The sequence below is a fragment of the Dasypus novemcinctus genome, chromosome 8, assembly GCF_030445035.2.
Source record: "Dasypus novemcinctus isolate mDasNov1 chromosome 8, mDasNov1.1.hap2, whole genome shotgun sequence".
Classification (NCBI taxonomy): domain Eukaryota; kingdom Metazoa; phylum Chordata; class Mammalia; order Cingulata; family Dasypodidae; genus Dasypus; species Dasypus novemcinctus.
In genome coordinates, this window is record NC_080680.1 from 11,825,471 (window position 1) to 11,847,578 (window position 22,108).

General features: G+C 40.0%; 1 protein-coding gene across 1 annotated transcript; it reads right to left on the minus strand.

The window, feature by feature from the left end:
- Positions 1-12,571: 12,571 nt before the first annotated feature.
- Positions 12,572-13,496, minus strand: LOC111762851 (divergent paired-related homeobox-like). Its single transcript, XM_071216514.1, is given in 3 exon segments — positions 12,572-13,267; positions 13,269-13,351; positions 13,475-13,496. Coding segments are annotated over 3 exon segments (801 nt in total).
- Positions 13,497-22,108: the final 8,612 nt, after the last annotated feature.

The window sequence follows — 22,108 nt, forward strand, 5'->3', positions numbered from 1 at the left end:
CATTGGTTGATGGGCACTTGGGATTGCTTCCATCTTTTGGCGATTGTGAATGATGCTGCTATGAACGTTGGTGGGAACAGATCTGTTCAAGACCCTTCTTTCGGTTCCTTTGGATAGACCACCCACTTCTGATGCGGGAAAACTGGGTCTAACAGAACAAAGGGCTTCGCAGAGACAACCGTCTCCTCCAGAGCTGGCCTGGTGACCTGTGGGTCTTGAGCAACCGAGAAGTGTGCTGAAGACCAGCTAACTTGGTTATTACAGCCGCTTAGTGATAATTCCAAGAATCTGATCTCTGTGCATAACCATAACGTTAACTTTTGTGAACCTGGACATGTGATGCCACCTCTGTGAGTCTCTGTTTCTTCATTTGACAGTCCATTATGGAGGTGAAAGGCATCTGCATGGCAGGTATTGTATTAGTCAGCCAGGGGTGCTGATGCAAAGTACTGGAACTCTATTGGCCTTTATAAAGGGTATTTATTTGGGGTAGTAACATACAGTCACAAGGCCCTGAAGAGTCCAACTCAAGGTACCATAAAAGGAACCTTCTCACCCAAAGTCTGTTGCCACATGTTGATGCAAGATGAAGGGCGATGTCTGCAGGGGTTGAGCCTGCCTTCTTCCTCTTAAGGCTCTGTAGGTCCAGCTTCTTCTGTTCTCCGCTATAGGTTGGCGTAAGGCTCGTCTCCTGGGGCTTGTTTCTTTCCGGGCTCAGCTGCTCTGGTTTCTTCACAAGATCAGCTGTAGACTATCAGGCTCATCTCTCTTTCCAGGGCCTCTGCCTTGTCTGATGAGCTGTCTCTCTTCCTCTATCTTCTTCTTTTCTGTGTGTCTACTTGTGTGTATCTCTTTTCTGCCTTCTTGAATGAGTATCCATCTAAATAGCCCACCAAGGGGGTGGGGACCCAACTCTGCATGACTTAGTGACATAGTCGAATCAAAGCCCCAATCCTAATTTAATCAAGGCATCTCAGCTGAAACTAATACAATCAAAGGCTCTCGTGCCCCGAAGAACAGAACAGTTTACACACATAATCTCTTTTTGGAATTCGTAAATAATCTCAAACTGCCACAGGTATCAACAAGTGCTTTGAAGAAAAGTAAAGCAGAGGGAAAGGGCTGTTGTGAGAATTAAATGAGATAATGTAGTATATACAAGGGGCATAGCATAGCTTAGGTGCTCAATAAATGCTACCTTAGGTGCTCCATAAATGTTATCTTCCTTCCATCCCTTTCCACAACTGTAATGCATAATGGAAAATAGTTTTTCTTGCCCTGCAAGGAATTGTGTTTACTCCTTTTTGGTATAGGTCATCCTTGTGCAAATCTGGGTTCTGCACATGGGTGGTAGGCAGTCCTCTGCCCCAAGGAAGAGGTCAAAGAAGAACTTTTCCTTCTTTAGAAATTTGAACAGAGTTGTTTCATTCCTGGGATTGAAAAGCTGGAATTTAGGAGGTGGTCAGCAATTTTGTAAAGCTCCTGGAAGCTGTCAGGAAAAGAAGGAACTAGATCCCTAACCGGTGGTTCCCAAGTCTGTGAGATCCCACTGCACACTGCTCCCCCTTTTAACAAGATATTTTGAAAGACTCTATTTACTTTCTTAAAATAAAATTCATAGATATTGTAACTGCTTTGTGCACATGTTTGAAATACTCTACATAAGCCTCTAATCAAAAATACAGGAGACATGAAAACAATTTGCAATCAAATGATGTGTATTTCAGTATGTCAGTGCTCAAGCAAACTACACTAGATGACAAAAAATGCCCCCATCCTCCACGTTTCCCCCATGCTTGTGAAGATCCAGGTGGAGACAACACACTCAACAGGGAAACAGAGTCTCATAAAGTGATTATTTGCAAAAGTAAGGCCAGGGAGAAGGGAAGCCCTCCAGCTGAGGTGCAGTGCTGCCTCTGGACTAGGCACAGAAGGGGAGTGGTTCCCAGCCCTGGTTCTGAAGGAGCCCCGGGAGGAGGCTGTGCTGTGGGAGGCAGCCCTGCAGCAGGGGCTCTGGATCCCAGGACATGAAGATGACCCACTCTGATCTCCTGCAGGGACAGCTACTGGTCTAACCCAACTATAGTAGGCAACATTCTAAGATGATCCTAAATGATTCATCCCTTATATAATTCCCTATCCTGAGTGTGGGAGAGACCTGTAAATACTATGGGATGTCACTCTGCTATAGGTTGAATTTTGGGTGTCTCCCCAAAGGTATATTGATACCCTAACCCCTGGTCCTTGTGAACGTAACCTGATTTGGAGATAGGGTCTTTGCAGACATAATCAAGTTGAGAATTAGATGCATTAGCGTGGGCCACCAGCCAATATGACTGATGTCCTTATGCAAAGAGAATAGACACAGAGACAGACACAGAAAGAATGCCACATGAAGATGCAAAAACACAGGGGGAGAAGGCAGCGTATGTGAAGGTGGAGGCAGAGACAAGTGATGTAGCTAAGGTGAAGGTGCGCTGAGGATGGTGGTCCACAAGCAGAAGTTAGGAAGAGGCAAGGAAGGATTCTACCCTAGAGCCATCGGAGAGAACTGTGACCCTGCTGGAGTCTTGATTTCAGACTTCCAGCCTCCAGAATTGAGAGAAGACACACAACTTTTTTTTCAGTCAATGAATTTGTGGTCAATCAACGTTCCAATGACTATGATGCATTATACGGCAAAGTTGAAAGGATTTCAGATGTCGTTAAGGACTCCAATCAGTTGACTTTGAACTAATCAAATAGGAGATTATCATGGGTAGGACTGACCTCATCAGGTAAACCTTTTAATAGAGGGATTCCCTGCAGGTAGAGAAATTCTCCTGCTGGCCTTGAAGAAGGAAGTAGTCTACGGAGGTGGCCACGTGGCAAGGACCTGAGGTGGTCTCTAGGAGCTTAGAGCGGGCCTTAGCTGACAGCCAGCAAGGAAGCAGGGACCTCAGTCCTACAATCACAAGAAACTGACGTCTGCATTAACCAGCAGACCAGGAGGAGGGCCCCAAGCTCCAGTGAGGGTGCAGGCTGGCGAGCGCCTGGACAAGACGACTCAGCGAGCCATGCCTGGACACCGTCCCCATGGAAACCGTGAGATAATAAACAGATGCTGTTTAAGCCACTGAGTCCATGGCAATTTGTTAAGCAGCAATTAGAAAATGGATGCACTAACAAACCAAAGTGCAATGAAATTGTAGATGATCCATAAGACCAGTTTTCCCTGGGCCAGAGCAGTGTGGAGAAAGGTGGAGAAAGGTGGAGAACAGATCTGGAGAGACAAACAGAAAATATCTAGTATATCCATCGGGAACATTGTTATGGCCAAAACAAAACAAAACAAAAACAAACAAAACACTGCCTTGGCACCTACAGGAGTACATAGGCGTGGAGCGGCATGCCCTTGGATTTAGAGTGCTGAAGTCCAGCTCTCTGGTAGCACTTGTGTAGTGCACAACGAGAGTGAATTCAAAACGGGTGGTTGTTGGGAAGGACAAGAAGCCATTTGTTCAAATGTGTGCCCGGTGTCACACCATGGAAAAGGAAGGCACGCATATGACTGGGCCAAATCTGCACGGTCTTTTGGGCAGAAGACAGGCCAGGCCTACACTCTTTTACTCAGATGCCAACAAGAGCAAAAGCATCAGTTGGGGAGAAAGGACGCTGATGGAACATTTGGAGAACCCCAAGAAGTAGAACCCTAGAACAAAAATGATCTTTGCTGGCATTAAGAAGGCAGAAAGGTCAGACTTGAAAGCTGAGCTCAAAAACACGACCAATGAGTAATAGTTGGGCTCTGCATTATTTATTACAAAACAACAATGTCTGGTGACTTTTTTTACATGTACCATATTTAAATTGATCTCATACACCGGAATTCAGATCATGAGTGGCAGATAGGATATTTTTATTGGACAGTCCTGAGTTAAATAAGATTGGCTTACCATTAAATGAGTAGATCGAGCTTTTTGAATTTTGGTAGTACTTCTGGTTCAGCCAGAGCTATCACTATTTCCTCCTTCTAAAGACATAATTGGACTCAAAGCTAGGTTGCATTTGTGGTGTTCAGCTTTTCACAAAGATGGTGCATGCCAACTCACAACTTACAGGAGATTGGCTTTATTTTTTTTTTTCCACTTTTTTTTTTTTTTTTTTTTTGGTGCCAGGGTCCAGGGATTGGACCCAGGACCTTGAATGTGGGAAGATGGCACTCAACCACTGAGCCACATCGGCTTCTGTGGGTTGGGTTTTTTGTTTGTTTTGCTTGTTGTTCATTTTTGTTTTTGGGAGGCATCGGGAACTGAACCCAGGACCTCCCGTGTGGGATGCAGGAGCTCTAGTGCTTGAGCCCCATCCCCTCCCTATTTAGATTTATATAATGGTTTTATGGTTTTATGAATATATGTAAATCCTAGGGAAACCCCTTCACTGTCTCACAGAGCAAAACTCTCTGTGCGTCAATTGGGGTTCATTAGCCTGTTTAAAGGCAGGTGCTGAAAATAAGGGAGGTTGGTCCACTTTAACTTTTTGGTCTTAACTGTGTCAATCTAATTAAAATTCCCTGTATCTGAAATGTTGCCTTTCAATTAACAAAAGGCATTTTGGTGCGGTTTATGTATGATACCAAATAAAGAATGCTGAGCCTTAAAACAACAACAACAACAACAACAAAACACTGCCTAATCCTTTTTCCCCAAAATTCAGAACTAGTAAAATCTAGTAGATTCTGTACTAGTTTGATCCCCACCACAGGCCAGCGATAGGGCCCCTGTTATAGCATTGCCACACCAGCAGGGACAGAGGAGCAGTGGCTTCTTGGGACTGAGTAGGGGAGAAGGAGGTTGGCAGTCCTGGGTCTGAGAGGTGATTCTGAGCCAAGGGTCCTGAGACAAGAGTGTGAGGCCTCTAAATGCACTAAAACCTGTCTCAGCCCTCCTGCTTGAGAGGGGCGCCATCTTGATGGGACGCAGCACTGGAGTCGTCCTCCCTCAAAACATCGCTGTATTTGGGAAGGACTTGGCTCTGGTCTTGCTGCTATGCCTGGTGACGTTTGCCTCCTTGCTGCTACTAGTGCGTCTTTGAGGCTCTCGTTCTGTGATGAATGCCCTTTCCCTTGTGGAACTAACCAGCTGAGAAGAGGCAGTCAGAGCTTTAACTCAACTATCCCTGGCCATCTTGACTGAAGCCATCTTTATTGCAATAGTACCAGGCAGCCATCCGCACACCCTGGCAGAGTTGCTGTCACTGAGGCAACGTGCCCTCTGGCTTCTGAGTCAGAACCTATCTACCGAGGGCCACCCAGTCTTGACGTTTCTCTGCCAGAAGAATTTCTGGAAATCCCTATGTCAGCTGTCAGTCACTTTGGTTTGCAGGTTCTTTGCAGTTCCCTAATCAATCCTAGATATCTTATTGCTTGCTCACACTAACTCCAGGCACAGGCAGAGAATTTGCCTTTTATAATTAAAAAAAGTATGTGATTACCTGAATTTAAGTACATAAACTCCCTCTTTCTCTAACAGACTGAATTCTGTTGTCTTTCTGCCAGATTGAAAGGAAACTTGTCTCGTAATGGTAGGCTGAAGAAGGCCAGTGCCCTTTCCAATATTCTGGCATTTTCTACCCAGCACTGTGTTAAAAAATTCAGTGGAACAGATTGTGGGTGCAGAAATAGAATCTAGTATTTATTGGCAGTTAGCATATCACAAAAGGGGTATATGTCAGTTCAGAGGAAACATTGGTTTATTTAATAAATGGTTTTGGCATAACTAATTATCCATATGGAAAAAAATAATGTTGTAGTCTACTTTTATACCATATACAAAAATTACAGATGGAATCAATCAAGTGTAAAAAGTAATATAGTGAAACTTTTAGGAAAAAATAATCTAAGAAAAAAATATGTAAACCTAAGCGTCAAAGAGACTTTTATAATCCCAAACTAAAAGCCAGAAACTCTGAAGAAACATAGCTGACTTCACAAAAATTAAAATAAATATATTTATTATGAACACACACCCACACATATATACATACACATATATAAATACATACAAATGCATATACACACATAAATAACAAAAGATACCAAAGAAGTCAAAAGACTAATGTTAGAGGGAAGCAGATTTGGCTAAACAGATAGAGCATCCACCTACCATATGGGCAGCCCAGGGCTCAAACCCAGGGCCTCCTGACCTGTGTGATGAGCTGGTCCATGCGCAGTGCTGATATGCGCAAGGAGTGCCATGCCACGCAGTGATGTCTCCCATGTAGGGGAGCCCCATGCTCAAGGAATGCGCTCCTGCATGAGAGCCACCCTATGCAAGAAAAGCGCAGCCTGCCCAGGAATGGTGCCGCATACACAGAGAACTGGCACAGCAAGATGACACGACTAAAAGAGACACAGATTCCCGTTGCCGCTGACAAGAATGCAAGTGGACAGAGAAGAACACACAGCGAATGGACACAGAGAGCAGACAATAGGGAGGGGGAGGTGTATTAGTCAGCCAAAGGGGTGCTGATGCAAAACACCAGAAATCTGCTGGGCGTTACAAAGGGTATTTATTTGGGGTAGGAGCCTACAGATACCAGGCCATAAAGCGTAAGTTACTTCCCTCACCAAAGTCTGTTTGGATCAAGATGGCTGCCGACGTCTGCGAGGGTCCAGGCTTCTTGGGTTCCTACGTTCCTGGAGCTTGCTTTCCTCTGGGTTCAAAGTTCCTTTCTTCCTAGGGTCTGGCTTCTCTTTCCTCTGGGAGCTTATTTCCTGGGGTTCCAGCTTAAGTCTTCAGCATTAAACTCCAATATCAAAACTCCAACATCAAAAACCCGCAACTCTGACTTTGTCATGCCTTTTATATGTAAATTCCCACCCACCGAGGCGCAAGGACTCAATGCCCTAATGATGTGGCCCAATTAAAGCCCTTACCGTAACTCAATCAGACCCAGGTACAGATCAGATTACAAACATAATCTAATATCTATTTTTGAAATTCATAACCATATTAAACTGCTTTAGAAGGGGGAGAAATAAAAATAAATCTTAAAAAAGAAAAACGATAAGGAGAAAAGGAAAAAAAAGACTAATGTTAGATTGGAAAAAAATTTACATTGTATATGAAAGATAAATGAAGCAATAATATATGAAGAATATAAAAAGAATCTTTAGACAATGATAAGGAAAAAGCAAAAAGATCGAAAAAGATATGAAGAGCTAGTAAATATAAATAATTGTCAAGGATATGCTAAAATTAGGATATGCAAATTTACAAAAACTTCAGAAATTGATAAACCCCATTGCTAGTAGAGATGTGTGGAAAAGAGTATCCATTTGTTGATGGTGCGATTTTAATTGCTATAGTTATTTGGAAAGTAATCATTTGCCAACATATATTAAAAAGTAAAATAAGCCTACCTGTATGACAGCGTAAACGCTTGAGAACCTAGGGCAATAGAGATGAAACCTCCCACATATCCACATCCACATGCACATATACATATATATATAAAATTATTTATCACAGTATTGCTCTACAAACACCACATGGTAAAATTCCTGAAAAAAATGTAGCTGTCCCTCAGTTGGGCAAGCTAAAATAAACAGAGGGATAGACAATCCATGAACTATTACGTACCCTTTAGAAAAAGATCGACACCATGGGACGTGGAGGAATTTCCAAGCTGTGAGAAATGCAAGACAGAAAAGTTGTTGAGCCATCTCAGTGACTAGATTGAGGTTAAGCTAAGTAGTTTTAGAAGAGTGTTCCCAAATGACGCCGGGGGCCCTCAAAAGAACATAATAAAGATGCACATGCCTAGGTGCTCCCAAGAGGATCCTCCTTTTAGGTCTGGAATGGGTTCTTCAAACACAGATTTTTAAATTCCTCTCAAGTAAACTCAAAGCCCATCCACCCCTGAGGACCCCTGCCTGAAGGCAGTGTTTAATGGGCATATTAATCAAGTGTTCTTTTGGGGCCCTCAGAAACGTGGGCTCTGAGGCTGAAACCTCAGAGGAGAAAGCAGCCTTCCAGCAGCAATGACTTATTAGGCCAGCAAAGCCGCAAAGGCACAGTGCTTATCTTTGCTTATATTACATTTATAAAGCATGCGTGGACATGATACTTGAAAACTCCTTGAAAACTCTTGTCGCTGATTGTGCAAAGCAGATTGTTTATAGATGAATATGGTTAATTATTTTAATTGAAAATATATCCTGTTCTGACCTGGCGTTTTTTTGAGATTGAATCACATTACCCACAATAGACATGTTGAAATTATAATCTGCATTCCCGTGTGTGTGAAACCACTTGCAAATAGTTTTTAAAAAACGTTTTATTTTGAAATGCTTTCAAACTTACAGGACAGTTACAAAAATTATGCAAACCCCATACAAAGCACTCCAACATACTACCCACCTCCTCAGATACCCAGAGCTACCATTTTAACATTTTTTCCTACATTTGCCATATCATTCTATCATCTATCTATCATCTATCATCTAAACTATTCATCCATCCATCCTTCCATCTGTCTATTTATCAATCCATTTTCTGAACATTTTTGAGTGTAGCTTGTATATATCATGCTCCTTGAACACTTAATACTACCATGTACATTTCCTAAGAACAAGGGTATTCTCTTATGTAACCACCTCAAGTGCCGTTATAAAGTTCAAGAATTCTAACATTGATATAAAGCTTACAGTCCATAACCCAATTTTCTCATATGTCCCAATTATGTCTCTGAGTTTTTTCTCCTCCCTTGTTAGATCCCATCCAGGATCATGTATTGCATTTATTTGTAACTCTCTCTTTAATTGCTCTTTGTTTTTGTTTTTTTTTTTAATTGTAGGAGCATATATAGAACATAAACTTTCCTATTTCAACAACTCCCAAGTATACTATCCAATAGGATTAATCACATCCATTATGTTGCAATATCCTTAACACCTTCCATCACTAAAACTTTCCCATCTTCCCGAGCAGAAACTCTACACCCATTGTGTAGTAATACCACATTTGTCCTGCCTCCCACCCCGGCAACCTGTGCTCTATTTTCTGCCTCAATGAACTTACATATTCTCTGATATTTTCTTTATAGTTACCATGGAGCTTAAATTTAATATCTTAAACCTACAATAGTTGTGTTTGTTTTGATAGCAACTGAACTTCAATAGTATACACAAACTATGCTCCTATACCCCTCCATCCCTCACTTTAATATAATTCTTTCACAAATTGCATGTTCATGCATTGAGTCCAAAACCACTGATTTCTCATTACATTTTACATATTTACTTTTAGGAACCTGTATAAGGTAAAAAGCGGAGTTACAAACCAAAAATGCATTAATACTGGCACTCATATTATATTTACCCATGTCATTACCTTCACCAGAAATCTTTATTTCTTCATGCAGCTTGATTTATTATCTATTGCTCTTTCCTTTCACCCAGCAGAACTCTCTTTAGCATGTCTCAAAGGACTGATCAAGTGGAGACAAACTCCCTCAGCTTTTGTTTATTTAAGAATGTATTTACCATTTCCTCCTTTCATTCAAGGTCTTTTTCTAGTTGCATCACCAGCTGGTGATGGTAAAAATCCCTCTGTGCCAGGGAGGCTTATCCCTGGGAGTCATGTTGGGAGGTCATCAAAGGGGTCGCACTTATGCATGTCTCAGCAGGATCCCAGAGGCAGCCAAAGTAGATACAACCCCAGGTACTGGTGCTCCTGAGGAGAGATGCACAGGTCCTATGGTCATGGCAGAAGGCTCTGGAGTTCAGTGCTGTGTCAGTGGGCCCTAATTTGGGATTTGTGCTCCTGAGTGTGATGGAATTGGACTCAGATGTGACCTTTCTACACATGCCTCTTCTATCACTTTTACTGAACCTGTGATTGGCGCTGGGGTTTGTCTATCAGCCATGTGGGATCTAAGCTCCCTCTCAATTTAGAGGGGAGTGGACATTGCTATCCCGGGGTCCACAGGATGGAGAAATAAAATACGGATTGGAGTGGATTTGCTGATATTCTGCTATAGAACTGTTGTGACTCTAGCAATGGAAGGAATTGTGTCATTGATGTGGAGACAGTGGCCACAGGAGTTGCTGAGGGCAGGGAGAGGGAGGAAGAGGTGTGATACGGGTCATTTTCAGGATTTGAAATTGTCCTGAATGATATTGCAGGGACAGATGCAGAATGTTGTTTATCCTGCCATAACCCACTGGATGGACTGGGAGAGAATGAGAACTACATTGTAAACTATGGTTCATGCGGTGTGGCAGTGCTCCAGGGTGTATTCACGAAATGCAATGAATGTGCCACACTGATGAAAGGGGATGTTGATGTGGGAGGAGCTGGGATGGGGTGGGGAGTGGGGTATATAGGAACCTTTTATGTTTTTTAATGTAACTTTTTGTGTGATCTATTTATCTTTTGTATAATTTCAATTTTTTGTATTTATTGAGACGTTTCTTGTGACTCAGCATATGGTTTATCTTGGGGAAGGATCCATAAGCACTTGAAAAGAATGTATATCCTGCTGCTTTGGGGTGTAATGCTCTATAGATGTCTGTTAGGTATAGTTCATTTATCATATTATTCAAGCTCTCTATCTCTTTATTTATTCTCTACCAGACATTCTACCCAATGCTGAGAGTGTTGCATTGAAGTCTCCAACAATTACTTTAGAGATGTCTATTTGTCCCTTCAATTTTGCCAGTGAGTGCCTCATGTATCTTGGGACACTCAGGTTAGGTACATAAATATTTAGTACAGTTATTTATTCTTGGTGACTAACCCCTTTTATTAATATATAATAACCTTCTTCATCCCTTATAACAGTTTTGCATTTAAAATTTGTTTTGTCTGATATTAGTATCACTACTCCAGATCTTTTTTGATTACTCTTTACATGGAATATATTTTTCCACCCTTTCATTTTCAACCTGGTAATATCCTTACCTCTGAAGTTAGTCTTGTAGACAGCATATAAATAAAACATTTTTAAAAAATCCATTGTTAGAGTCTATGTATTTTGATTAGGGATTCAAGCCATTAAAATTCAATGCTATTACTCTAAAGTCATTATTTACTTCATTCATTTTATCCTTTGACTTTCCATTGCCATATATTACTATTGTCTGTCTTTTTATCTTTTAATTTTCACTTCCTAAATAATCTTCATTTCTATACTCTCCTCCAAGTCTCTCATCCTTGTTTTTTCCTTTCAGGCTGCAGCAGTCTCTTTAGTATCTCTTGTATATATGGTCTTTTGGTAAAATACTCTCTCAGCTTTTGTTTGTCTGTAAAGACTTTAAATAAACTCACCCTCATTTTTGAAGGACAGTTTTGCCAGACACAGATTTCTTGGCTGGCAGTTTTGCTTTTCCAGTACCTTAAATACATCGTCATACCATTTACTTCTTGCATCCATGATTTCTGATGAAAGGTCACACAATCTTATTGAGGTTATATTTTGCTTTTCTCTTGTTGCTTTCAGAATCCTCTCTTTATCTATGGTATTTGTCATTCTGAATAGTAGATATCTCAGAGTAGTTCTATTTGGATTTCTTTTTTGGGGGGTATGCTATTGTTCTTGGATATTGATATTTATGTCTTTCTTAAGGGTTGGGATGTTTTCAGTCATTAGTCCTCAAATATTCTTTCTGCTCCTTTGCCACTTTTCCATTCTCATCCTTTTCTGGGACACCAATAACATGTATGTTTGTGCATTTTACATTGTCATTCAGTTTCCTGAGATCCTGTTCCATTTTTTCCATTTTCTTCTCCTGTCTTTTCAAGTTCAGATGTTCTGTCCTCAATGTCACTAATTCAATATCACTAATTCTGTCTTCAATCAATTCAACTCTGCTATTGTAAGCCTCTAATGTATTTTTAATCTCATCCATTTTGTCTTTCATTTCCATAAGCTCTGTTAATTTTCTTTGCAGTCTTCAAATTGTTCTTTATGTTTACCCAGTGTCTTCTTAATATTCTTTATCTCTTTATTCATATTTTCCTTCACTTATTTGAATTGATTTAGGAGATTTGTATGATTATCATTGATTCATTGTTTTAAATGCTGTATCTTATCAGGATATTTTGTTTGTTCCTTTGACTGGGCTGTCTCTTCCTGTTTCCTAGTATGGCTTGTAATTTTTTGCTGATGTCTAGGCATCTGGATATGTCAGTGCTTTTACTATGATGGTCAATTTTTCTCTTTTGCTTAGTGTTTTTCCCCCCTACAGCTCTTATTTCATTTTTGGTTCAATTTGTTCTTAGTCTTTAAAGTTGCTCAGTTTAGGTTGTCAAAATTAGGCCAGGGACTCACTAACAGGGCACAGATTTTCTCCCAGGAGTTCAGGTTAAGAGAGACCTAAAAGTTGTTTTTCCTTTGCACTTTCTCAGCTGGCCAGCAGATGGTGTTCATTGGTGAACCATTCCACAGAAGTGTTTCCACCTCCACTTGCCCATGTTTCTGGTCTGAACAGAGCTGAGATTCAAAGCAGGCTCTGCTGACCAAATTTGCTGAAGAGAAGCCACTCTCCTCCCTCTCCCCAGGAAGGAAGAGTTTGTTCCCCTTTCAGTCAGCTGCAGTGAGCCACGGGTTTATCCAGGCTGCGCTCCTTGAAGTGGGGGATGGGTGCCCTTCCCAGCTGATGTGGTTCTCGTTTTGGGTTCTTCATCTCCCTGTCCCTTGCCCTCCTGGGGTTGTGCAGTACTGTCCTGGTCTGCAGATCCCTTGGACAGCTTTTGGGCTTTCTCCTTTGTTTTTGTGAGAGAGCTGAGTCCTGCCTGCTTATTCTTTTTTTTTTTTTAAGTTCTTTGTAGAGATAAAGGAACAAAAGAATTAGAAGCTGAGCTTGGGGGAAGAATTTGGGATTCCAAATGGGATAGAAGCAATATATGGTAAGATCTTGGCAGCAGCCAAAGTGGACTATTTTGTGACCAACAGAGTGGTCTGTGGGGACTCTGAAGTCGGGACACACGCTAAGCTGGAATGAGGGTGCTGAATTATTTATATAAACTAGGGAGACAGGACAGGCAACCTTAGGGGCTCCATGTGGTGTGTCCATGCCTCTCATGGAAGGACTGCTCTGGACTCCTTTGTCTGGTAATTGCGGTTGTTGGGCTTCTTGTGGTTTCTGTTGAATACACTTGTATTTTGCTTTCTTGAGTTTTGCTCTGTGGTTCTTGAACCAAACCTGCAGAACTGTTGGGTGTATGCCCATTTTAAAGGCCATTTCTTTCTGAAAACCAGGGTCAGGGCACAGATTCTTATTTGAACCAGCTCTTCAAATCTTCTAGCTGTTTTTCAGTGAATGTAGTTCGTTTCCTGTGTGGCTGCCTCTGGTGCTTGCCTTTACAATGCCAAGTCCTGGAAGACAACACCTCAATTGAGTGATTAAAAGCCACATCCCTAGGCTCACCCACTGGGGGACACCTGTTACTGTGCGCCTCCTGATGTGATGGGAGAGGAGCTCCTTTAGGAAGGTCCTCTGAGTCTGTCATCTTTTAGGTGTTCAGATGCAGGAAGGAGCTGCCTGCCTATTCTAATGTCACCTTCCCGTAACTCTTATTTTTATTTTCTTTGTCCTGCCAATGCCTTCACCTAGACTCCAAAGATGAGGATAAATTCTCAATGTGTTTAGTGAAAGCTACAGAGACTCCTGAACTTGAGAGTCTAATACTTTGTTACTAACCCTTCTGCAGTTGTTACCTATGATAAAAAGATGTAGCAATTTGGAGGGGGAAAATGTGATTTAGATTTGATACTGTTCTCTCTTTTTTTTTCTTTTCATGTTTTATAGTGATGTGGGCTATGGGTGGAAGGCTCTTTGTCTCTTCAGAGATAACTTAAGCTGTTTCACTTGTGGGTGTGGAACGGTAAGGGGCTGCAGTCCTGCGCTTAGGGACAATGGCAACGGCTCCAGTCCCAGGAAACAGTTTAACAATGCAAGGGCTATAAACTTTAAGTATTTAGGGGAAATGCAAAAACCAAATATGCTAAAAGCTTATCTAGAATATCTGGAGTCCATGCTAAAAGCTTACCTAAGATGTGGAAGATATATATGCTAATTGTAGCCTATTGCGAACTGAAACAAAGGGACCATTTGACCTTTCCTCTCTGTATAAAAGACATTTGAAAATCTTGTTCAGGGCTCGGGATTCAAACAGAAAGCTCCCAAGTCCAGCCGGCCATGAATAAACCATTTTTCCTTCTCAAAATCATTCCTGAGTCCTGGCCTCTCTATACTCAAATTATTGAACTTCTCTCAAATTCCACAACAATAGAAATAATGAGAAGGATTTCATGAGATTCAGCAGCCTTTAGATGAGCTATTGGGTCATGAAGCATTTACTTGGAGACGGGAAATAAAATTCACCATCTGAAATCCATGAACAGTGGAGGTGTTGGAAAATAGATGCTATGTATTTATAAATGCATTTTTGAATTAGTGAGTCCATTAAGCCAACAGACATTTCCTGGACCTTGCGTGCCAGAGACTGCAGCCTGTGAGGGCGAGCAGGACACCACTGCAGGCGTCAGGGAACCGAGGTCTGCTGGCGGGGACATGCAGAATTATGAGTACTGAAACCCTTCCAAAGGAGCAGCTGCCAGGGTTTTCATTATTTAAAAGTTTTATTGAACTGTTTCACTTATACACGCACAAAAGCAATAGGTGTATAGTAAAAGTTGTAAACTTAAAAAACAAACATACACAACATCATACATGGGTCCCAAACATTACCCAACCCCCAATGACTTGCACTGTTGTAAAACATTTGTAACAAATTATGAAAGAGCTTTCTCAAAGTATTACTACTAACTACAGTCCATATCTTACATTCGGTGTTTCCCCCCCAACCTATCTTATTATTTTTTTGTTTATAAACCACATAATTTATGCAAAGTGTATAATCAACGGCAGTTGGTATAATCACCAAGTTGTGTGTTCATCACTTTAATCAATATTAGAGCATTTTATTATGCCAAAAAAAGAGAAAAAAACCAAAACACTACATTCCCCATATGTTAGTGCTACTAACTACAAATCCTATGATGTGCTTTCCCCATTTCTATTCATTTCCAAACATTTACGAACAACTTTTTACCAAGTCTGTACAGATTAAACCTCAGCTTTCCATTGTCTAAGCACACTCTAGTCTCTGATGACATAGTCTAGCTATTAACTCCACGAGTTTGCCCATGATATTTAATTCATAATACTGAAATCATACAATATTTGTCCTCTTGTGCCTGGATTGCTTCACGTAGCATAATGTCCTCCAGGTCCATCCATGTTGCCATATCAAGCTGCTAGTTTTGGATGAGGCAAAGGAGTTTCTAGAGAACGAAAGAATCAACCAATTAAGCTGCGAGAGAAAAGATGGATTCTCCTTCCACCAACACGAGTGCCCATTTTCTCCTAAACAGTTCCACACTGAATCTCTTTTTCAAATTTTTTATAATCTTTTTTTAAAGATACGTAGGTCACACGAAACACACTGAATCTTATCTGTTTATTATGCCAACCAGATGAATGAAAGTGGAAGCTCAGTGTTGCTGAAAGTTGGGCATCTTTTTTTTACCACTTTATTAGTCGTTTCGTGTTCTCTGGCCTCATAAATACTGGTCTCATAAAACGAAGTGGGAAACATTCCAATCTCTTCTATGTTTTGGAAGAGATCATGTAGAGTTGGTCAAATTCTCCAGTATAGTCAAAAGGCCAGAGATTTCTTATTTGAAGACAAACTTAGTTTTAATTTTTAAAGTTAAAGTTTATATGCACATATATTGCAAAGATTTTTACAAACAATAGTAGTTCCCTGTGTCTATTCCCACATTTCCTGCTTCTGCAAAGCAGCTCATTATTAGTATTATTATTGTTGTTATTTTGCTGGTCATAGGTTTACCAAAAATCATGCAGAAAATACAGATTTCCCATATAGCCTCCATTAGTAACACCTTGCATTAGTGTGGTACATTTGTTATAATTCATGAATGAATATTACAATTGTACTAATAACTATAGTCCATGTATGTTAGGGTTTCCTGTTTGTGTTGTACAGTACAGTTTTATGGTTTTTTAAAAAATTATTCTAAAAACATATACAACCTAAAATTTCCCCTTTTAACCACATTCAAATATATAATTCAGTGCTATTAATTATATTCACAATGCTATGCTACCATCAACTGTACAGAGTTTCTATTTGGGGTGATGAAAAAGTTTTGGTCATGGATGGTGGAAATGAACGTGACATTTTAACTCTCTTAGCTAATTCTTTTAATATCTCCTGCTTGTTTTGCTTTTTGACTTTTCCATTTAAAAAGTTATCTAAGACTTCCCAGTGTAGAAGATATCATGATCTACCTTTTTCCTCCCTGCCCCTGCCAGCACTTCCACCTCCCCTTTATCCCAATCTAGTGAAATGGAATTTTTTAGCTCCATGTCCATTGTTTCTCTTGTAGTCACCGTGTTCCCTGTGGAGCCATGGACTGTATATACAACGATGATGATGATGATAGCGGCAGGGATGAGGTTAATAGCTGATCCTCACACAGTGCTTTCTTTGGGCCAGAAAGAGATCTAAGGACTTCAGTTTTCATAAAACTCTTACAAGCCTATTATTACAATCCTGACATTACACGAGATCTAGGGCAGTTATTTGACTTGCCCCAGGTAACGTAGTCTTTAAGTGACAGAACCAGACTTTGAACTTCAGGCATTCTGGATTCATATTTTGCTCTTTCTCTTTTTAAAAAAATTATTTATTTTATTTATTTATTTCTCCCTACCCCCTCATTGTTTGAGCTCGCTGCCCATTCATTATGTGCTTGTTCATTGTGTGTGCAGGAACCGAACCCAGGGCCTCCCATGTAGGAGGGAGGTGCCTAATCTCTTGAGTCACCTGCACTCCTTGCTTTGTTGGGTCTTTCATTATGTTTTCCTCCTTATGTCTCTTGTGTCAGCTTGCCATGCCAGCCTGTCACGACAACTTGTTGTCTTGTTCATCTTCTTTAGGAGGCACTGGGAACCAAACCCTGGCCCTCCCATGTGATAGGCAGGAGCTCAATTGCTTGAGCTGTATCTACTTCCCTATTCTGCTCTCTTGACCTCTAACCCTACTCAGCCTAACAATTTTATGCTTTTTCCTGAATGATTGAGAGTGTTTTATTTTTGTTTATTTTTCTATATATTTATCACTTATTCATTTCAAGTTCTACTTCACTTGTGAAAACTCTACTTAATGTGCTCAAATACATGAGCATAATATCATCTCGAAAATATATTCTACAGTTCTGATCTGTTTCTGGGTGGGTTGTTTTCAGACCTGCTTGCACCTGGCATCTTGGAACCTCCCTTGTGTATCATTCTGGGGATTGCCTTCACCTCTCTTTTCTGGAACTCACTGTTTCCTGAATGCTAGGTCATGTTCTTTCTTCTATTTCCTCATTTTGGTGAAGAACGTCCTCTCAGCTTCCTGAGAGAAGAGAAAGGAAAGTAAAATGTTTGAGCCCTTGGATGTCTCAGGATGTCTTTATTCCATATTCACATTTAGTTGGTGTCTTTGCTGACTATGAAAGAATAAGTTGGCAGTCAGAAAGCTGAAGACATCCCTCCATGGTTTTTTGAGAAACTCAAAGCCATTTTGATTCTTATTTTTTGTATTTGATGTTTTTTTTTCTCTGATGGAAGCTTGTAAAATCATCGTTTTGTTCCCAAGGGTTCTGAAATTCAACAACGATGCTCCTGGGGCATCTTTTCAATCTGGTAACTCAAGTTCTTCATTTACATATGAGATATTTTGTTGAATTATTTATTTGATGACCTGCCCCCTAATTTTTCAATTCATCCTCTCAGAAACTCCTTTTTCTTGATGTTGGCCCTTCTGAAACTGGTTCTCTGATTTTATTATCATTTCCCCCCTACATTAAATCTATGTTCTTTGTGTTCAACTTTCTGAGAGAGAACTATACATTCATCTCCCAACCTTTCTAACTTGTTTTTACAAAGTAACTTTTTATCAAAGTATTTTACCCAAATAGAAAACTGCACAAATCATAAGTATATAGCCCTGTGAATTCTCATAAGAATTCACTCAGAGTTGAAAGAGAATGTAATTAACACCCCAGTCACAACACTTCCCAAGGGAAACAACTCTTTATTTCTCACATATAAGTTAGTTTGCCTGTTTTTGAACTTCATACAGTCGGAATCACATAGAATCATATTCCTTCATGTCTAGTTTTTTTCTCTCAACATTATATGTTTCTGAAATTCATTCATCTTGTTGTGTTCGTTCTTTTTTTTTTTAAGATTTATTTATTATCCCCCCACCCCCCGTCACCTGCACTTGCTTCCTGCTCTCTGTGCTCATTCGCTGCACGTTCTTCTGTGTCTGCTTGTCTTCTCTTCTTGTCTTCTCTTTAGGAGGCACTGGGAACTCATCCTGGGACCTCCAACGTGGGAGCGAGGCACTCAATTGCTTGAGCCACCTCATCTCCCTGGTTTGTTGTGTCTTTCATTGTCTCTCCTCTGTGTCTCTTTTTTGTTGTGTCATCTTGTTGTTGTCAGCTCTCCACAGTGCAGGCCAGCTTGCCTTCTCCAGGAGGCCCTGGAAACTGAACCCTGGACCTCCCATACGGTAGATGGGAGCCCAGTTGCTTGAGCCACATCTGCTTCCCTGTTGTGTTCGTTCTTGTTCTTTACCAACCCTGCTATGATAAATAGCAAACACTGGTTGGCTTAGCAACAGGAATTTATTGGCTTCCAGTTTTGAAGTCTAGAAGTCCAATGTCAAGGAACTGATGGGCCGTCTTTTCCCCAGAGTCTGTAGTATTTCGGTGCTGGCTTGTCCCAGTCCTTGGGGTTCCTTGGTTTGCATCTTTGCCTCTGGCACATGTGGTCTCTTTCTCTGTGCTCTGCTGGCTTCCACTGACCTCTGGCTTCTACCTCCATGTCCAATTTCCTTTGCTTGTAAGGACTCTGGTCAAATGGCTTAAGGTCCATTCTGACCTTTTATTTTAATTTGTGACCATTATTCACAAATTAGTCTATACGCTGACTTACCTTACCATATACAAGGATTCTATTACAAATGGGTTTGCACCCATGGAACATAGATTAAGACTTGAATATATCTTTTTATGGGGCACATGATTCAACCCCCAACAATTTTCATTTCTGCGCGGTGTGCCATTGTATGAATATACCATAATTCATTTGTCCATCCTATTGTTGGTAGAAAATTGCTTTCACAGGGACAGTGCTGCTGTGATGATTCTTGCCTATGTCTTTTGGTGAGCATGTATGTATGTATTTCTGTCGGATATATAACTAAGTAGAATTTTTGGTATAGTCATATGTTCAGCATTACTAGATGTTGCCAAGCAATTTTACAAAGTAGTTTTACCAATTTACACTTCTACTAGCAGTAGATATGGGTCTTGGTAGCTCTGTATTTTCACCAATGCTTAGTATTGTCTGCTTGTATTTCATTCTAGTAATTTTAGTGGGTGGCTTATCATTGTGGTTTTAATTTACATTTTTCTAAAGCTGAGCATCTTTTCATACCCGTTTGAATATTCTCTTTTGTGAAATGCCTGTTCAAACATTTTACCCCTTTTTCTATTGGCTTTCTGTCTTTTTCCTTATTGATTTCTAGTTCTGTCTATTCTGGATATCAGTACTTTGTTGGATAGCTATATTGCAAGTATTACTGCTACTTTGGGTTCTAGTGCCGTTGGCAGTAAGTTCAATGTTAATGAATCAATAAGATATACTAAATAAGATGTCTTTAAACAGAAACACACTTAAAACAAGGACATGTATTGTATTGATCGGTTGATGAAAATGTTGTGACCAGAAGCTCTCAGGAATCAAAGCTTGTTGTTTCCATTGTAGCAATTGTTCCATATTCTCTAATTCAGTTTTTATGGTGATTTTATATGGAACAAAGCTACCACGAATAATGAGAATCAATTGTGCATATTTCCAAATATTTCTCCAATTGTTCCAAAACCATTTTTGAATTATTCATTCTTTCTCCACTGATTCGAATTGCTGCCTTCATTACACTCAGACATACAAGTCTCCTTGTTCTTCAGATAGGGCAGGCACGCCCCACTCAGGGCCAAGAACTGCTGTCTCATGGCCTGGAACACTTTATGCCAAAGGTCTGCATCATATGTTTACTGTATCCTGAGCCCCATCATTTTATTTCTCCTTCCCAAACATTTTTTCATACTACTTCTCATCCTCGAATATGCTATGTCTTTTACTTAACTATTTTGGCTGATTGTCTCTTTCTCCCTCACCAGTTATAGAACCTCTGTAGAGATAAGGATTTTGACGGTTTTGGTTGTTATTCTATGTACAATGCCTATCTTTCAATAAGCACAGGTAGAAAAATCAATAGATATACTAAATTCCAAACAAATGTGGCTCTATTTCTATACTCTCTATTCTGTTCTACTTAGCAATTTGCTTATTCCTGTGCCAGTCCACTCTGTATTCTTTCCAGTTGTCTTACAGTCTGCTTTAATATTGACAGGGCAAATTTCCAAACATTGTACCTCACTTTCAAAATATTCTTGCCTATTGTTAGACATTTTTTCATTTAGCATGTTTAAAGTGAAACTCCTGTATTATAATAATTTTATTTTGTTATTTATCAACCAAATTAAAACAGCACAAAAGGGTACAAAATGAAATAAATTTTCTGTCCTTCTCTAGCACCCCTTTCCAGAAACAGCCTCTCATAAAAAAATCTTTGCGTCCTTTTAGAAATATTCCCAGTGTGTGTGTCTATGTGTATCTATGTGGTGGTTTGGAGCTGCATGTACCACAGAAAAACATCTTCTGAAACTTAATTCTTTCCTGTGGGAGTGAACCCATTGTAAATAGGAGCGTTAGACGAGGCGACTTCAGTTAAGGTGTGACCCAAGATGGGTCTTAATCCTATTGCTAGAGTCCTTTATAAGCAGAGTAAAACTCAGAGAGAGGGAGAGAGAGAGAGAGGGAGAGGGAGAGAGAGAGAGAGAGAGAGAGCATGAGCAGCACAAGAAGCAAGAAGCTGAATCTCAGCAGAACCCAAAAGAAAAGGGAGACTAGGAGACACTACCATGTGCCTTGCCTGGTGACAAACTAAGGACCAAAGATCACCAGCAACCAGCCCCAGAAGACCACATTCTCTGGGGAGAAAGCATTGCTTTGATGATGTCTCGATTTGGGCTTCTAGCTCAGCCTCAGAACCATGAGCTAATAAATTCCCACTGCTTAACCCAACCCGTTTCACCGTATTTGCTTGAGCAGCCAAGGAAACTGAAACACCATATGTGAGTTATCTCTTGTTCTACCATCTAGCACATCCATGTAAAATGTATTATCCATTCACGTAATTGTTATTTACATATTATAAATAATATTTTATGCCTTGTTTTTCCATTTAACGTATTTTCAAGAATGTTCCATGCCTGCCCACCTAGGCCGATGTTATCTTTGCTTCATAGTTGCATTGGGCTCCACTTTACCTAACATGATAACATAAGTAACTTATTTACTTTCCCATCCATGTATAAATGTATGTTTAGGATGTTTCCAGTCTTCTGTTATTACTATAATGCCACAATCATGCTGAATTCTTATAAGAAAAGAAATAAAGTTGCAATGAAGTATTTTTTTTACCTTATTAGAATTAACCAAAATTTATTTTTAATTTAATACTAAACATAGATGGGAAGGACTTCGAGAAAAAGACATTTTGCCCTATTGCAGTGCTCTTAAAAAGCAATTTGACAATGCCTATCAAAATTAATATTGCATATATTCATTCACCCAGAAACTTTGCTGATACACTTATATGCACATGTGTTGTTAGAATTTTGATTAAGAGTTCATTGAATTTATAATTTAATTTAGGGGTAGATGATGTTTTTTATCATGTTAGTGACTTTTCTTCCAGAAAGACACACTGTACAATTTTCCATCTCTTTGGTAATTTTCACTAGAGGTGATATACGTCTTTCATATTTCTTAGATTTAATTTTAGATATTGCTTAACTTTTCTGCCGTTATAAATGGGATTATTATACTGAAATTTCTAATGGTCCAATG